Genomic DNA, 20248 nt, shown 5'->3' with positions numbered 1-20248 from the left:
TTTTGAAACAACAAGGGAAATAGTGATACTGTGTTGTTGAAGATCTGTAAATAGTAATGCTGTGTTGTTGAAGATCTGTAGCTATTATCTGTGGGATCAGCTACACACAATAAGGTATTTACCAACTGTTGTTTCATCCGCCTGTACAATGTACAAATATTGAGAGTGCTGTGTAAAGGAAAAGGGCTGCTCAGTGATGCTATGTTTCAGAAACATCTGCAATGGCACCCATTATCAATGTTGAGACTGCAGCCGTGGACCTGGGTGCCCTTCTGGATGCAGAGGATGGCGCCATTGTGACGATGATCGCGGGGGAGACACGGTTGATGGCGCACAAGGCAGTCCTGTCTGCCAGGAGCCCCGTGTTGGCTGCCATGTTCCAGCACGACACGCTGGAGGCCAGCAGTGGCCAAGTCACTATTCCAGACGTGGAAGGCGAAGTGCTGAGGCAGATGCTGACCTATATGTATACGCTCCAGGCCCCCAAGCTGCCCAACATGGCCCCCAAACTGCTGGCAGTCGCAGACAAATACGGCTTGTCAGCCCTGAAATCTTTGTGTGAGCAGCAGGTGATTGCACAGCTGGCCGTCGACAACGCAGCGGCCGCGGCTGTCCTCGCTGTGAGATACTCATGTCAGAACCTCACTGCGGCCGCCATCGCTTTCGTGAAGGCCCACACGCACAAAGTATTGGCCACACAGTGTTGGGCAGATGCAATGCGGAACCAGCTTGAAGATGTGATTGAAGTAACTAGGCTCCTCGCTGAGCCATCAGCAGAAACCAGGTAAGCACAAGACAAGCAATTCTTCTTTTATTCCCATTTTGTTTGGTGTGTGTGTGTGTGTGTGTGTGTGTGTGTGTGTGTGTGTGTGTGTGTTAAACTGTTTGTCACTGATTTTCATTAGATTTGTCTGTGCTGTAATATGCACCATCGATGGTCATTCCGAAGTAACTAACGATACTTTCATTTCCTTTTCATAACAGGTTCAATGGTTCTCTAAACGTCTGTTTGGAGTTAAGTAAGCTAGAAGATCGTGGAAATGTATAGTTTTTTGTAGCTTCGTAACCTGTTTTCATCTTAAACAAATCCATTCTTATTTTTTCATCACTTCAGTTATATTCCTTGTGTACAACACATTGTTATTTAAATTTTGGCATCAAGCTTCTGAACAAAGAATTGTTTACAGTGTACCCAGAAGATAGCATTCACGCTGGGGCTACAAAGGTGCGCTTCTCAACACAAAAACAGACACAATGACAGAAGCAGTTTGTAGCTAGAGAAGCGAGTTCACAGTTCTTGTTTTGCACGATTTAAAGGTCACAGTAAACCTCTTTACAAAAAGCAGCCTCCTGTAGTTTTGTGTCTTTACTGCTGTTGATAATGATACACCTATAAATGGCAGCATTAGAAACAAGTTGAAGTTGAGAAAGTATGTCACTCTTTACTAGCACCAGGGGCGTTGTAGTATGCTCAAACATGAGAGAGGGAAGGGAATAACATATTTACAGAGTCCCATTTCTCATGTTGCCAACTATAAATGCTGACCTAGTACAACTTTTACATGTAATAAAGCTTATCACTAGGCCCACAGCTTTCCCACATTCATGTCCCACAGTACACATTCAGTGGCCATAACCACATCTTAGAGCTGACAGACAGATCTCTTCATATGTCAGAAGCCTAGTAACTGGCAGTCCCAACTTTCACAAGCAGCCACATTAATATTGATGATTGCACTGGATAAAAACACCTAATTAGAAGTGCAGTGTATTGGTCTGTAATTAAGAGCTGACATTTCTTTCATCCTGCCACATCGTGTGCCTGCCACAGTACGGAATCGTACAACTTTGGGTGTTGTGTAATTGGCTTTACTTCCTCAGTATATGACAACAATGTGCCAACAATTTCCTTAGTAAATTATTTTATTACCTCCAAACAGTACAGGGGGTATCTGATATAATTTTTAAGGCACATCATACGAAATACACCAGGCTCTAACAAGAAGTGTATGGGCCACAGTGGAGTTGTGTATCCAGGACATCCCATAAACAAGGTGCTGTAAGCACAGGCGCAGTAGGATCTAGCTGATAACTTGTAACCCACCTGATGCACACCCTAAAAGAAAACAAACGAATCAATATAACCAAATAGCTGCTGCAGGCATTCACAGAAGATGCTGGATCTTCCTTTCACACTGACTCCTCTCTATTAAGCCGTAGCCCTGAATGTGAGTTCTATTTTAGCACACTCCATTCTACAGTGCAGACATGGATGGTGTGTACTGGTTAACACAATTGTCAGCATGGTAGATTAGATTAGATTAGATTAGATTAGAAATAGGTATCTAATCTCTGCTCTCCTGCTTTGTTTGAAGTTCTCTATGGTGTTACTAATATTTTTAATGGCAGCTAAATTTGCCACTGATTTAGCTCCATTCTGTCATGAATCATCACCCTTGTGGAATGCCATCTTCTCTGAATTGCCTTTGTTGCTATGTTCAAAACCTTATGTCTGTTCTGTTCATTTCTCTGTCCTCTTATAGCCTAGTCTGTGACACACAAGCTACAAATGATTTGAACAACATTTGATGATCAGTCTTACATTAAATACATTTACAGATGTGAGACAACTTCATTAATGCTTTTATAATTTCTGTGTGATTATTGCTTTAGTGATGTATTAGAACTGTTCTGTACAGTAATTCTCCTGTTAGTCCAGCAATACTATTGGCACTTATATTTACCTTTACTTTGTGCATAATTTTGAACAGTTTGTTGTTTAGTTTGTAGTAAGGTACACCTGTGGAGACTGTAAGTAATTTATGTTAAATGATAGACCATTTTTGGTGGCAGCATGTGTTCTATTACATTTGTACCCAATCGCAATGCAGTACTGCCTGAAGTAAGCAACCTCCTGACCCCCATGTGAAAGCACTCACCCACCCACTGCCTCTATGCACAGCATGCTGGCCACTACAGGGAGCACCCCCACCTCCAGCTCTCAGTTCCACAGGGACCACAGCCAGACTCGTGTCACCAATGCGCAACTCACAGCTCCCAGCCATACTCCTCCGCCGGACAATGCCATCGTCTCTCGCATGAGGTGAGTTCCACTTGTGCTGTTTCCACGCTCACAGTGCTACTTATTTTGGTGTTAAATATGTTACTGTAAAATTGAATTTCCTGTTTTTTCCTCTTTATGAGGAAAAATCTTATTTTATGTTTTTGAGTTATGATATGGTGACATTTAAAATTTTGAACAGGTGTGCATGAAGGAGGTGTACATCCTTTTCTGGATTAACAGTGAGAACTATGTTCAGTTCAAAGTCACATAAATGCAATTATATGGGAAGTGTGCCATAGAAACTGTATTATTTCCCAGAGATTCTTCAATGTAGTTTCTGCTCTCTGTCATGGTTGTGTGTCATAAAATTTAGTCCTCAAGGAAACTGTTGTGAAAGCAGGGTTTTGGTGCACTGCCATTCCAGGAAACCGAGATGTTGTGAGAATTACTAATTGGAGTTTCTCAGAAACACATCTTGAAGCAACATTAAGCAGAAAAATGAGGCAAACAGTGAATGTTAACATCTGAGTGAGCTTATGGCTTGCTATGGGTGCGTTCCAATGTGATTTGATATCTAGTCAAATGATTTTTTGAATCCCTAAATATTGAAATTTTCTGCCAAAATAGAAGTTGAACCTGGCTATCATGCTTAACACAAGCAGTCACCGTAACTATTACACTGTCTGAGTGTGTCTCCAATCCAGACTCCAACATTCATTGTCACTGATATTCCCACTTATGATGTTCACACACTAGTATCAGAGCTTCTCACATGGCGTATGTGGGAATAACAACAAGTGGGGAACAGAGTTGATGGAGGACCACGACATACCTTAGTGCAAAGGATATATAAAGAGTACCTATGATGTTAGCATTTGGAAATCGTGAATGGAGATCATCAGCCACAAATCACAATGGAAGTTGATCATTAGTTGAAAATTATGATTGTAGTAACCAGGTAAAACATGAAACCAATTGAAGTAACAGAAATGTGGCTTTATTCATAAACCTTTGAACAATAATGGGAATAATCATCTTGTGACTTCTAATGTGACAAGACAAAAGAATCATACAGAAGCCGCAACATAAGCCATAAACAGAAAAACTGAAGTGACTGGGTGCAAATAAAAGAACATAATGAGGGTGAATTAGTGCTGCTCCATGCATATACAGGCATGAATCACAAGTAGATGCCATGGTGGAGACGTTGCCATGTGCATGTTTCCTCTAGGCAGCCTCTAGTGACTGGCCAGCACTGATGCAGTTAGTGGTCGATTTGTGTACACACTGCAACACTGTTCACTCAACACCCTCACACACACTAGTAGAAGGATACAACAATGTTAATATTCCCAATCTTCCCTCTCATTTAAACTATTTTCCTCTTCTTCAGTGTAACCTTTATCATCTATACAGGGTGTTACAAAAAGGTATGGCCAAACTTTCAGGAAACATTCCTCACACACAAAGAAAGAGAATATGTTATGTGGACATGTGTTCGGAAACGCTTACTTTCCATGTTAGAGCTCATTTTGTTACTTCTCTTCAAATCACATTAATCATGGAATGGAAACACACAGCAACAGAACGTACCAGCGTGACTTCAAACACTTTGTTACAGGAAATGTTCAAAATGTCCTCCGTTAGCGAGGATACATGCATCCACCCTCTGTCGCATGGAATCCCTGATGCGCTGATGCAGCCCTGGAGAATGGCGTATTGTATCACAGCCGTCCACAATACGAGCACGAAGAATCTCTACATTTGGTACCGGGGTTGTGTAGACAAGAGCTTTCAAATGCCCCCATAAATGAAAGTCAAGATGGTTGAGGTCAGGGGAGCATGGAGGCTATGGAATTGGTCCGCCTCTACCAATCCATCGGTCACCGAATCTGTTGTTGAGAAGTGTACGAACACTTCGACTGAAATGTGCAGGAGCTCCATCGTGCATGAACCACATGTTGTGTCGTACTTGTAAAGGCACATGTTCTAGCAGCACAGGTAGAGTATCCCACATGAAATCGTGATAACGTGCTCCATTGAGCGTAGGTGGAAGAACATGGGGCCCAATCAAGACATCACCAACAATGCCTGCCCAAAAGTTCACAGAAAATCTGTGTAGATGACGTGATTGCACAATTGCGTGCGGTTTCTCGTCAGCCCACACATGCTGATTATGAAAATTTAAAATTTGATCACGTTGGAATGAAGCCTCATCCATAAAGAGAACATTTGCACTGAAATGAGGATTGACACATTGTTGGATGAACCATTCGCAGAAGTGTACCCATGGAGGCCAATCAGCTGCTGATAGTGCCTGCACACGCTGTACATGGTATGGAAACAACTGGTTCTCCAGTAGCACTCTCCATACAGTGAAGTGGTCAACGTTGCCTTGTACAACAGCAACTTCTCTGACGCTGACATTAGGGTTGTCATCAACTGCACGAAGAATTGCCTCGTCCATTGCAGGTGTACTCATCATTATAGATCTTCCCCAGTTGCGAATCATAGGCTGGAATGTTCCGTGGTCCCAAAGACGCCGATCAATTGCTTCGAACGTCTTCCTGTCGGGACACCTTTGTTCTGGAAATCTGTCTCGATACAAACGTACCGCGCCACGGCTATTGCTCCATGCTAATCCATACATCAAATGGGCATCTACCAACTCCGCATTTGTAAACATTGCAAAGACTGCAAAACCACGTTCATGATGAACACTAACCTGTTGATGCTACGTACTGATGTGCTTGATGCTAGTGCTGTAGAGCAGTGTGTCACATGTCAACACAAGCACCGAACTCAACGTTACCTTCCTTCAATTGGGCCAACTGACGGTGAATCGAGGAAGTACAGTACATAATGAGTGAGGATTGTTTCCTGAAAGTTTGGCTGTACCTTTTTGTAACACCCTGTATACTTTATACCTCCCCCCTGATCTGATAAATTATATTCCCATTTATAATGATTAATTTTGTTTGAGAAGAAATACAACTTTACTGTTCACTAAAACTGAGCTCTTTGGCTGCCCTGCAAAATCGTACTTTAGTTTTTTCTATTCAGTTCATCCCCAAAATAACTTTCTCATTGGGATCAGCTGTCACAAAGTATCCCTGGATAAATGTTAGGTTATTGATTCTGACAGTAGAATCTACTTACTCACAACTTCACTATAACTCCTCATTGCTACTTTAATCTAAATACCCATCACAGACAACTCAACAAAATCTGTTTGTGCTTTGTTCTACCCCTTAACTTTCATACACATCAGAAATTGGAATTCCAATTCAATTGATTCCCTCTCAACTTATCAATTTCCATATGAATGTCTGGACTGCCTTGTCTCTTACTATCGTCCTTATTTTCTTCATCATACAAAACATATTTCTCAATTTCTGCTAAGCCTGCATCTATTATTTCATCTTTATCTGTGTGTGTCTTTCTACTCTTAGTTGCATGGTACCCACAGCAGTATTAGTATGTTCTAAGTTATCTGAATTGTTTCTTGTCTCTTCCCACCATTCTGGATGCAAACTTTCACGTACCCTTTCCACTGCATTTATCATTGTACCATCTCTACTTTCATTATAACAATGGTTCCAAGTAACTTTTAAAATTTCATTCCTTATGCATTTATCAAACTCTTTTTTTTATCTTCATAACAACTACCTGTAATCAATAATATCAACTGGTAAAATCTTACTCTTACATTCCTCTCTTGTCACAGTTCTGGCCTAAGTAGGCATAATTATCATCACTGTTCTCATAACTACCTCCCTCGAAAACACTCTCTCGAACTTCTACATATATTGTACCATCTTAATCCTTTATACAAATCTATTTCACTTCCTGTTTTCTGCTCGACATCATTACAATATCTTCACTATCCTCATTACTGATAATCACTAATCTCATCATAACCATTTAACACATTCCTTTCACTCTCTTTACTGTTAACATCTAATGCAATCCCCCCCGCCAGGTACATGACTGTAGCATCAACATTAGTTGTAAACTCTTCATCTATATATGCTACAACATTAGTCATTAACTTATGTAAGCCAAATCCATCAAAATAATTGTCATCGTCGTCCTCTCCCATCAAACTTTCATTACTGAATACACTGTAAAAATTCACTAGAGATCTTGCATTTGATTCTGTGTCCACACTATGAGTAAACTTTTTGTGATGTTCTTCATCCATATATCTATATTCATACCAAGTGGGCATTGATTTAAATCAATAGGAAAAGTTGAAAATCTGTGCTGGACTGAGATTCGAACCCAGTTCTAATGCTTACTAGGCAGACCCTCTGACCACTAAGCCATCCAGACACAATTACTATCACAACTGCTTGGACTACCCAGCATGCCTCCCATCAGACACAAATTCTCAAAGTATCCACACATTACTATAGTAGTGTCCCTCTTGATTGGTAGTCCATGATTGATACATTGAGAATTTGTGTCTGAAGGGAGGTTTGCTAGGGTAGTCTGTGCAGTTGCAGAGATCACTGTGTCCAGATGGCTTAGTGGTCAGAGCATCTGCCTAGTAAGTACGAGATCTGGGTTCAAATCCCTGTGTGTCTTAATTCATAAAGGCTGTTGGATCAAATTGGTGTCTGTTGTTTAAGACATGTATGAAAGAACTATATATATATATATATATATATATATATATATATATATATATATATACTGTGACTTACCAAGCGAGACAGCGCTGGTAGATAGACACAATAAAAACACACACACGCAAATTTCAAGCTTTCACAACCCACGGTTGCTTCATCAGGAAAGAGGGAAGGAGAGGTAAAGATCAAAGGATGTGGGTTTTAAGGGAGAGGGTAAGGAGTCATTCCAATCCCGGGAGTGGAAAGACTTACATTAGGGGGAAAAAGGGACAGGTATACACCTGTACACACACCCATATCCATCCGCACATATACAGACATATGTCTGCTTTTGTCTGAGCAGGTGAATGAACTGGAGGATATAAGCTGAACATGGACAAAAGCAAAACGAGGATAATGGGATGTGTTCAAATTAAATCAGTTAATGCTGATGGAATTAGATCCCGAAATGAGACATTTAAAGTAGTAGATGATTTTTGCTATTTGGGAAGCAAAATAACTGATGATTGCTGAAGTAGAGGATGCAATCTGTTAACTCCAAGTATAGATTTAAGTGTCAAGAGGTCTTTTTTGAAAGTATTTGCGTGGAGTTTACCCACGTATGGAAGTGAAACATGGACAGTGAATAGTTTAGACAAGAAGGGAATAGAAGCTTTGAAAATGTGGGGTTCCAAATGAATACTGAAGATTAGATGTGTACATCACATAGATAATGAGGAGACACTGAACAGAATTGGGAGCAAATAAATTTGTGGCACAACCTGACTAAGAGAAGGAATCGGTTGGTACAACACATCCTGAGAAATCAGTACTAGATGGAAGTGTGGTGTTAAAAATTGCAGAGGGAAACCAAGAGATGAATACAGTATACAGATTCAGAAATATACACTGAAGAGCCAAAGAAATTGAGACACCTCCATAATGTCGTGTAGGGCCCTTGTGAGCATGCAGAAGTGCTGCAGCATGACGTGGCATGGACTCGACTAATGTCTGAAGTAATGCTGGAGGGAACTGACACCATGAATCCTGCAGGACTTTCCATAATTCCGAAAAAGTACAAGGGAGAGGAGATACCTTCTGAACAACATGTTACAAGGCATCTGAGATATGCTGAATAATGTTCATGTTTGGGGAGTTTGGTGGACAAGAGAAGAAACTCAGAAGAGTGTTCCTGGAGCCACTTTGCAGCAACTCTGAACGTTTGGGATGTCGCATTGTCCTGCTGGAATTTGCCCAAGTCCATCAGAATGCACAACATGAATGGATGCAGATGATCAGACAGGATGCTTATGTACGTGTCACCTGTAAGAGTCATATCTAGACATATCATGGGTTCCATATAACTGCACACGCCCCACACCATTACAGATCCTCTACCAGCTTGAACAGTCTGCTGCTGATGTGCAGGGTCCATGGATTCATGAGGTTGTCTCCGTACCCATACTTGTCCATCTATTCAATGCAATTTGAAATGAGACTTGTCTGACCAATTAACACATTTCCAATCATCAACAATCCAATGGTGGTGTTGACAGGCCCAGGCAAGGTGTAAGGCTTTGTGTTTTGCAGACATCAAGGGTACACAAGTGGGCCTTTGGTTCCAACAGCCCATGTTTTATTGAATGGTTTGCACACTGACACTTGCTGATGGCCCAGCATTGAAATCTGCAGCCAATATCAGTAGGGTTGCACTTCTGTCACGTGGTTTTGCTATATACAATTGTACATGTGAGATAATTGGTCTCACAATCTACTGCAGAGCACACTTTTATCTAGTGGAAATTTGGAAATTTGTGGTAAGTTCTATGGGACCAAACTGCTGAGGTCATCGGTCCCTAAGCGTAGACATTATTTAATCTAAGTTAAACTAACTTATGCTAAGTACAAGACACACATCCATGCCCAAGGGAAGATTCGAACCTCCGACGAGTGAAGCATAACAAGGTGCATCAGACAACATGGCTACCCCGTGTGGCTTATCTAGTGCTGTCCAGCTTTGTAACGAATGCACACCTGGAATGGGCACTGTCCCTTGGAGGTAAACAGGTTCTCATAAACGGTAATGTAAGGCTCACAGATACAAGACAAAATACCTGCACCAATGAACATTTTAAACACAGCCCATATAGGTTCAGTTTTTGATCCAGAAACTGCTTTTCCTTCTTCTCTTGTAACTTTATCATCAGACCAGAGGTGCACCAAAACACCACAAAATCATGAAAAGCTCATTTTGTCTCAAAAAATGGGTAAGCAATATCCATCTGATTGAAATTTGCTCAGAAGTTTCACATGTGCCGTGTATAAACCAGCTATTATTAGTAGACCAAAGAATACCATGGTTCTACAGAGTCAATTTTAGTCAAGCATTCAAGATATGGGTATAGAATTTCACTCTGTTGTGCACAATCATTTGTATGCACTATAGCAGATTCTGCATGTGACTGGTGATGAAAATCCTGAGACACTCTGCCCTTCTTTGTATTTGTGGTCTAAGGTAACATGGACTATGTGCAGTTTCGGTGTTACACTCTCGGAAGTCTGCTTGATCAACAGGTACTATGTCATAGGTCATCTGTCCACTACTAGATACAGGAGTAAGCACACTAGTTTCGTGAATACCATTATCATCATCTTCACACTTATTAACATTCACCTCATCTCCAACCTGTATATTTTCCTGTCGCACCTACAACAGCAACCTTTTATTTCTGTTTCCAAAAATTGTTTCATTATCTTTGTGCTAAAACCTGTTTGAGTCTATAGTCCCTTTCAAAGTGTATATCATGATCCATTATGTATCAAATATAACACCACACCTTACTTCAACAAAACACAGTTCTTAACTATGAATTTGTTCCAACCATGCATTAGTATGTATTTTCTATGAATTGGTTATAACAGTGGACATATAAATGTTGGTTGTGAAGATAAATTGTTACCAAGTTTTTATTTCCATAGTAAAGAAATATAATATTGGAAATCATATATTACATACTCAGAATATTTTCTGGCCCTATTGGAAAAATTTCAAATTGTACTTTGAACAGTGATACATGCATAAATGATTTGCCCACCTATAATAAAAAGTCCATAAAAAGCATATCAGGAGGATGTGAACCATATGTCTAAACTGTTTCTTTGTAGGTAAAAGAGTCTTGAAGTCTAGAAGGACCCCAGTCAACAAACAAGGCTTAACTTGCAGTTTCTTGATGATAGCAATTTGAGGTGTACATCTTTTGCTGCAGTTATCTGTACCTGAAAGGAAATCTCAGGTTGTCTGCACTATCAGGCAATTCCTGTTTTGTTGCTCATATGAAAATAATGTTGCCAAAACTTTTGATTGCTTTAGAATTGTTATTTATGAGGGCTGATCAACAAAGACTGAGACTGTTGTTTTTTGACAGATGTTTATTACTCTATTTCAATGTTTACATGATCTTTCTTGAAGTACTTCCCTCCTACTTGAATTCACTTTTTATAACATCTCTGCCAGTCCTGCAGGTATTCTTTGTCAGGTCCTTGAGAGTCATCTGACTTTTTATGAGCACTGCTTCAGAGTTTTCAAATCGAATGCCAGAAAGCTTTGCCTTTAGTGATGGGAAATGTGAGGCCACACACTGTTCTGATGAAGTCGCCACTGACACTGAGAAAGCTCTAGTCACTTCCTTGCTTCCTCAGTTTAGCCAATACTGACTTGCACTATGCTGCTGTAGCCGTAGTATGAGGGGGAGTTTCATTCTGGTAAGTCATTCCGCCACAGTCAAAACATGTGATCAACTTCACTTTCCTGCAGATGGAACAACTCTGTCATTTTTGGTGTTGGAGAACCAGGCGATTTACACAATTTGCTATCTCATTTTCTTTAACATAATTATCATGCAGCCATGATTCTCCACTGGTGATATCCAATTGCAGAAATGCACCTCCTCCATCAGAAAAGAGACACAGCACCTTACAGCTTCTCTCCACTTGTACAGCCTTTTGTTTGAGAGCCAACAGATGTGGCACACAATGGGCACAGTATGGGTCATATGGAGATGGAGATGGTAATGCATAATTGTAAAAACACTGCCGTATGAAACTCTCAACACTTCACTGAGGTTGTGTAATGTTCTCTGCCAATCCTCACTGACAGTCACACCAGCTGTGTTGACATTGACTTATGTCACAGCAGAAGCCAAAACAACAGGCCTGCCTTCCTCAGCATGGACAATTCGACCCTCTTTGAATTCCTTTAACTACCTAAACACGGTTGCATGAGGCAGTGCATCTTCAACCTACACTTGTTGCAGCTTTTTGTTTCAGTGAACATAGAATTTTATTGTGCTGAACTGCTCCTCTCATATCACCTCCACTATCTGGTATGCAAAATGCAAATAACAGCTGCCTATTGATATGAGAGTGCTGCCGCTTGTGGATATTATACATAAAAACTTGCCCTTTTCAAATGTTATGGTACAGATAGGGAACTTATAACGGAAGCTAGGGCAAAAATCAACCTGTTTTTATTAACCAGCCCTCATATTGGCATAAAAAACTAGCACACATTTCATGTCTGAAAATGAATTTAACATTGACCTCTACAGACTTGAAAAATTCTAGTCTCCCTCAGCTGTTGGCGCAATTCCTTGGTAGTTTACAGTGATCCAGGCATGAGTACAGGCATTGTTTAACAAAGTAACTGCATTGCTTAGAATTACAAGTGTAGTAGTTCTCCAGTAAAGGTTACAGAATTAGATTTTTAAATCATTAAAATCACTTCATAATAATAAACATGCTGAAATAATACTGTTATCATTGCCAAAACATTCAAAATACCTTTCCACAGTAATAAATTTACAAAACATTATAACTTTTTAAATATAAATTTTATTTTGGTGTTTACATAAGTCCTGCACTTTTACATAAAGCTGAATAATATCTAAAATTAGATTTTGATGTCTAAATTTTCTAAGTCTGAGTTTCAGCTCTTGCTTACCTTCCTTGTGCATGATTTTGAGTGGATACTATATTTCATGACAATTAACCATAATTCATCATTATTGTACTCAGAGTATCATTATTCCTTGAATTTAGATAAAAAATTATATTTTAGTGTGTGCTTATTAAGCTGCTGCACTTCACATATGCGTTACAAAGTGATATCACACAGTCCACTTGTACTTGTTTTCGTTAAGTCAGCTAATTCTGTTACTTTCCAATAATTAACAGAGGAGTTTGACGAAAAAAACTGGCACATCATGCAAAATGTGTGCTTAAACATAAATGCGGGTGCTAGGCAGGCCTGCTGGTTTTGTCCTCATATTTTACCACAAATGGCACCTGTGCTATGTTTTCAATACATTACAAGTGTCAGTCCTTGTCAGAACAGCTTGTTCTGTGTAGTTGTTAGTTCATTACATAACAGATAAGTGAACTGAAATGTTGGTTAACCATGGTTAGTTTTCAGTGTTTCAAGAGTCACCTAGCAAATATTTATACCACTTACAGCAGAAGCTAAGTCACAATGTGGCCACAAATGTGTGCAGTGTGTCCATCATGTGGACACTCATTGAAGAGAACTGTGATGAAAAAATAAGAGGGTGCAAAGGTCATTGCAGAACTGAGCGCCACACACACAAACCCTGCCAGCACCAAAGCAACACCAAGGGAGCTCCATAAGCAGAGAACCACATGTTATGTTGCAGTTCCAGAACCACTCATCAGTGATGGAAATGCCCTTAACAGGAAAACACAGTGCCAAAGCCATAAAACCTGAATGATGGAGTAGTGGAAGAATGATGGAGTAGTGGAATAAAGTACGGGGTGGCACAAAAAGAATGCATGGATTTGAAACTAGTGTAACTGGCTCTATTTTCATCACATACAAAATGTACTCACATCACTACAATTGGTAATGTAACCAATCTATAAATTGTCACGTTTTTCATGTTGTAAAAACGTCAGGCAGATACCGGCCTTCTTTATAAATACACATTAAAAGTCTTTCTTCGAAGCTCACCATCAATTTCATCAACATGTAGTGAAACTGCAGGAGTTTCTTAACGTATTGCAACTTTCACGTCATTGAGTGTATGAGGTTTGTTACAGTACACTTTACTTTTTAGGTAACCCATAAGAATAAGTCACAAACTGACAAATCTGGCGAGCGTGGTGGCTCACTAAACATGAGACCTCATGTTGGGGAAACATTTCTTGAAAAACTACGAAAGGGATCATTAGCCATGGGGGGTGTTGTTGGAACCACATGTCTGCCATGTTCATCCCTATACTGTCCTGTTGTGGATGCATGAAATTGTGTATCATTGCAACTTAATGTACAGCATTCACTGTTACACTAACACAACTTCCTTCACAAAAATAAAGCTCAACTATTCCCACTTTGGACACTTCACATGCTGCACACTGACTTTCGATGCACGTCTTGTGGGTTGTCTGCTGCCCAGTAGTGACAGTTTCGTGTGTTTACATAACTGTCTGTGAAATTGCACTTCATCGCTTATCATCAACACATCATCATGAGCAGCAAGTACATAAAGCGTTCTCTCACAAAACTGTCTCTGTTCATCATAATCAAGATCATGAATCTTCTGCACCATCATAATTTTCTAAGGATGAAAACATAACTCATCCTTCAGGATGTGCTGTAGCAAGCGACGAGAAAAGCCCAGAGTTGAAGTGCGGCATCTAATAGAGTAGCAAGGACTCGGAAGAACAGATTCTCTACTCTATCGACTTTTCCTGCACGTACACCATGTGGGAACGACCAGGTAATGTCTGCTTCAAGAATGACTTGGTTGTGCAACAAGAGGCAACCCAGTGCAACATTCTGCTGTAATCAGGTTTTCAACCATTTATCAGAACATTGAAATGTGTATGGAAAAGTCGTTGAACTGTCATCAAGGAGTCATTACTTTTTAAAAAATGTTCAGTAGCGAAAATGCTATGATGCATGGTCCACTGCACCATTACTACTGACACTGAATGCTCTAACCTACAAAACAACTGGTCCCCCACCTCTGTCATTCTGCTCACACACTACACAAGCCAAATCCACTTTTTGTGTCATTAGTTGGATGAATCTTGTTTCACACTGTTTACAACTTCTAGCCAAGTTTCCACCCAAGAGTGAAACATGCAGGTTCTGTGTTTATTTGTTTACGTCATACTCTATTATTTATTTTTAATGCTACACGTATGTGTGCGTCTGTGTGCGCGGGCATGGCCGCACGCGCGCGCGTGTGCGTGTTGTATGATGATGATTCTGATGATGATGTTACGAGAAGAGAGAGGATAAAACACATTGCCAGAACAGAGTCTAGTACTCACAGATAGCACAAAGGGCACTGTCAAACTTGACATCCCCATCTGATGGGTGGTTCACTATCATAGTGTCACATGAGACACTGCAGATAGTTTTGGTATTTGACCCTAGCCACTGGCACAAATTCTGGTGATCAAGAACTTAACACCACTACCTCTTCTTCCCTTGCTGTCCAAATACTGGGAGTGAAAAGTTTTTCCACAATCAGGATTTGAACCAGCTTACCCCCAGGTTGAGGAATCGCCGCAAAAGAGTGCGTTAGAGACCTTGACCATGAGGGTGGGCAGATGGAGGGGGTTTGGTGATGATTTGAGCAACTATATAGTGGTGTTCCATTGTGGTGACTTCTTTCATTCAACCCCACTGACTACAGCCAATGATGCGCTGCACCTGCCAGACATCAGCAGCTCCTGTCAGTTAATGTACCACAGCTTTTCTCCAGCATCTGTACTAATAACTTTTGCTGCAGGTAGCTTTTTGACCTCGACCTGGAGCCATGCACTCTTAACTGTCTTTGTTCCCACTTCTATAAGGAAATGTCTCCCAGCAGCACTCACAACAACTCTGCCTGCACAATGACACGTGGTTTACCTTAGCCATCATGCCTCAATGGCGTTAGCTTCAATGGTAAAGCTTGATATTGAGAGTCAGTTATCATAGTTACTCGAAGCCCAGCAAGCGGAAGTAATTCTACAATCACGCTGTTTGAGTTATGATCTTTTGGAAGGTTCAGTACTAGAAAAATGTAACACCAGATACCTGGCACATCCTTCCAGTATTGGTGCTGGAGTACTAAGCATGTGAAGTGATTATTAGTGCAGTGATGTGATACTGAGTGCTGGAAGTACTAGTTGACCTATTTTACAATTCACGCACCTGGATGTTTTGGCACCCTTTCACCAACAAGTGTGCCCAAAGACAAATTCCTTTCTGACTGTGCTGGTTCCCTTCACTGCCAGACAAATTCATTCTTTAGTTTTAATTTTGTTTTGTATAGTAACCAAAATATCTCTCCTTTGTTTGTGTGAGTCGTGTGTAAGGAATGAACACTAGCGAGTGCATCTCTCATCTGTCCCTGGCATACCAGGTCCCACGCATGAGCTCAAGTTAATATTTTTAGAAACTGTAAGATACTGAACATTGCCTCAGTGATATCTTATGTGGTCATTTAAATTAGCAATCGGTTCATGTATGTTGTAATAGTTAGATCCCTGGACTAAAGACAGGATTATTTTCATAAAAATCAACCCCAAGTTTCATTTCACTGGCTGTGACCTTTCCCCCTTTCCTCACAAACTACTCCCAATCCAGGGCCTGTCACTCCCATTCTAATTACCAGTGCCAACAACTCGACCATTACTACTTATGACGTACGTACCTGGTCGCTCAACTTCTGCCTTCATCTTGAACTCCTGTGGAACTTCATAGTAGCAAAGATGTTGTGGACCCCATTCTGGGCACCGATTTTCTTGGCCATTACTGTCTACTGGCCAACATAGCAAAGTGTTATTTAGTTGACAGCACCTTCGGCAGGTCCATCTGCTGCAGTGCCCATTCTGTTATATGTTTCGCTGTGATGCACCTGGCATATTCAGACCCATATGCTGAGCTTCTTGCAAAATTGCACAGAATGAGTTTGAAGAGCAGCTCATCAACAGCATGCTTTGCCCTTCCAAAAGCCATTTGGCCTGAGCGGTTCCTGGTGCCTGTGTGGCAGTTATCATAAGCTCAACATCTGCACCATTCCACTCCTATGCAGCACCTTGGAAGCAACTACCTTCAGTAAGATAAACTGCGTCAAAAACTGCATCCAAGGCCCGGTCGCCTCAGAGGACATTGAACTAATAACCATAATTGTGCCTCTTGACCTGTTCAATAGCACAGTTGACATTCATCCTCTGCAGTACTGTACAAACTTGGCAGCAATTTTTAGACAACATCTTGTGCGGTGCACTAGATCCTTTTGTATACTTAGATGATATATTCATCTACCCCACGCCAGCCGGTGTGGCCGAGTGGTTCTAGGCGCTTCAGTCTGGAACTGCGCGACTGCTACGGTCGCAGGTTCGAATCCTGCTTTGGCCATAGATGTGTGTGATGTCCTTAGGTTAGTTAGGTTTAAGTAGTTCTAAGTTCTAGGGGACTGATGACCTCTGATGTTAAGTCCCATAGTGCTCAGAGCCATTAGCCATCTACCGCAGAGACAGCAAGAACACTGCCAACAAGCCCATGAAGTTTTTCTCACCAACAGAAAGCAGTGGTAGTAGCCAACACTAAAAAATGTGTTTTTGGGGCAAATGAGGTTGAATTTCTCATACAAGTAGTCTCAACTGCTGTTTCCCACCTCTCCCCAAGAAAGTACAGGCAGTAGCGAACTTCCCACAGCCTACCACTTACAAAGGACTCTGGTGTTTAATCAGAATGGTCAGCTTTTTCTGACACCACTTCAAGGATGCCACCAGTACTAAAGAGCCTCTTAGTAATGCACTTCATACTGATAAGAAGAAAAGTCATAAAGCAGTCTCTTGGACACAGGGCATGATCAAGAGCTTTGAAAAGACAAAATAGGACCTAACCAATGCCACAGTTTGTCCCACCCACCCTCCTGGCAATTATTGTAGATAAAAGGCAAAGTGTTATTCAAGTCATCCTCCAGTAACACATGGGCAACATCTGGAAGCTCTTCCAAGATTTCTGATGCACAACGCTGGTGGGCTGCACACAGATAAAAGTTTCTTGCTGTCTATGAAACCATTTAGTATTTCCAACTCTCAGTTGAGGGATGCATCTTTACGGTCTGTAATGATCAGTGCTAACTCACCATCAGCTTTTGTAGGAAAGATTTAAATCAGGTCTCCCCCAACACTTTAGACTACAAGTGTACATTGAGCAATTCCCTACAGAAATCTGGCTTGTCACCAGCGTCAATAATATTGTGGCAGATTGCCTTAGCCATTCCTGCACCACCACCGAGCCACTAAATTACAGTGCTCTAGCTATCACCCAAGACGATTACACAGACTTAAACTGGTCCCCTCAGGACTCATCAACGTCCATTTACTTCCTGTGGTAAGCTCTGAGTGTAAAATCTGATGGAATATGCTCAAAGATCTATCACAGCCCAAAAGGTCTATCAGCCCCCTTCCTTCTTGTACCTTTCCATTCTCATGATCTCAGACTCCCTGGGGGCCATGCATCTGTAGCTCTGATGAAACAGAGCTTTGTCTGGCCAGGCATTAGTGCAAATGCAGCAACTGGGCAAGAGACACCAGTGGTGTCAGGTATCCAGAGTGTTCAGGAAGCCAATGTTAGTTTACAGGAAGAGGGCAGGTGGGAAAAATTGACTTAGGGTTATTCTTACACCTGAAATATTTTGACTAACGAATCTCATGTGAAGCAATTACTTTCTCTATTTGGTGACATTGTGTCATAAAATTTGCAAATAACTTGGCTGAACTTTTCGCTGTCAGCTAAGAAAAAGTTCTTTAAATACACATGATTGCTTTCATGTTTTTCCTTCTTAAATGTCAGTAGGGGCTCCTGCATATAGAGAGTTTGTTTTTCATGTGTTAATTGTATGTTTCAATGTATTAAAGTTCGTTATAAGCAGCTTTCTGAGGTGAAAGTAACTCACTGTTTGTAATGAATTCTGACAAAATATGAGAGTGAATTAGTTTTTAGGTGGAATTTAGAAAGTTTTAATGGCAAGTAAATGAACACTTTGACGAAGGGACACTGTTATCTGTTTGTATCTTCTACACTGACTTTTGGATTTTTATGTGTTATGGAAGGGAGGTATTTGATTTGTCATTGGACAGATGGGTATTCAAAACTGCTCACAGATTCACTTCCATGACATTTTCCTTCATTTGGCATGTGTATTTATGGTAAAGTGTAATAATCTTGATGTTTTGTGCAGGAGTCTTCCTCCAGAAGAGAAAGGAAGGAAGCTGATTGAGTCAGCTCGGGCGGGTGCAGTGCAAGAGCTGCAGGCACTGGTGGCAGCAGGGGCAGACGTGAATGCTTGGGATGAGGAGAAGAGGACTGCCCTGCAGTGGGCAGGAATGGGTGGACACGTAGAGGCGGTGAGGTCTCTACTGGAGAGTGGTGCCGAGGTAGGGATCAGGAATATAAGGCAGAACACGCCTCTTCATGCAGTTGCAGTTGCTGGCCATGCAGCTGTGATTAGGCTACTGACATCATATTCTGCAGACCCTAACGCCAGGGGTAATTTGGGGAGGACACCGCTGCACTGGGCAGCATGCTGTGGTCATATTGAGGCAGCAGCTGCATTGCTGGAGGCAGGAGCCAACAAATGGGCCAGGGATGACAGTGGAGCCATCCCTCGTCATCTAGCCAGTGAGAATGGCCACCAGCAAATTGTTGATTTGCTGACATGAAGCTTGAAGTCTCACGGACATCTGCAGTAAAACAAGTAAAACTTTGCTGTATATCTTATCATTATTTTTAATATACAGAATAAAAGAAATTGATCATCATTCATTTCTACCCGCCATTATGTAGTACGTATAAGTGCACTGGTAACACCTCTATGGGCTTGACAACAGGAAACATCTCTATCTAATGTAAGTAACCTTCCTTTTGATAAAGCAGTCTGAACTACACCCAATGACAAACCTTTACAGAACTCAAAATTTGAAAACACTCGCTTCATTACCAATAAATTCCAGTTTTCTGTCCTCCCAGTGTGCGATGTCAAACAACTCACTGTAATCCAGCCATATGGTATCTTTGACAACTGCCAATATTTTGACAGATACACACCCAATTGTTTTCAACATACAAATGGCAATATATCAGAGATTCTCAAAGAAGTTAATCTAGCTGTATCCCCATAAGTTGTTTGACCAGACCTCTACATAATTTGGTTACTGACAGGTAGAGGTCGGAACATGTTAAACTAGTGTAAACTGCATCATACCCAGATTACTGCCACGTAAGCTATATAGTTGGAATGCATCTGCACGGACTAAATTTACTTATCTCTACAATGCAGATGGTGCAATAATTTCTGTATCTAATTATAATACTACATTACTTGCAATATTAAACTCACACCATATTCTTATTGTATGGAATCATATAACCAGTGTACATTTCATAAAGGAGAAGTGGGCAATAACGTAAAATTGAAAGATCCTCACATGGGTGCAAAGTTACTATTATGAAAACATATTAATATCTGTCAGGTAATTATACCAATCT

The 20248-nt window shown here is 40.9% G+C and overlaps 1 protein-coding gene across 1 annotated transcript in view; it reads left to right on the top strand.

Annotated features, from left to right (window-relative positions):
* Positions 1-19521, top strand: part of LOC124720367 (ankyrin-1-like) — a 76496-nt gene extending 56975 nt beyond the window's left edge. Inside the window, exons 2-4 of the mRNA XM_047245695.1 lie at positions 211-784; positions 2963-3103; positions 18942-19521. Of these exons, the coding sequence (XP_047101651.1) occupies positions 222-784; positions 2963-3103; positions 18942-19422 (1185 nt within the window). The 5' untranslated portion in view covers positions 211-221 and the 3' untranslated portion in view covers positions 19423-19521. The remainder of the gene's footprint in view (positions 1-210; positions 785-2962; positions 3104-18941) is intronic.
* Positions 19522-20248: the final 727 nt, after the last annotated feature.

This window comes from Schistocerca piceifrons, chromosome 11 (genome assembly GCF_021461385.2).
Source record: "Schistocerca piceifrons isolate TAMUIC-IGC-003096 chromosome 11, iqSchPice1.1, whole genome shotgun sequence".
In the NCBI taxonomy this organism is placed as follows: Eukaryota; Metazoa; Arthropoda; class Insecta; order Orthoptera; family Acrididae; genus Schistocerca; species Schistocerca piceifrons.
Note: the sequence above shows the minus strand (reverse complement) of the source record. Positions and strands in the feature narration are given on the sequence as shown.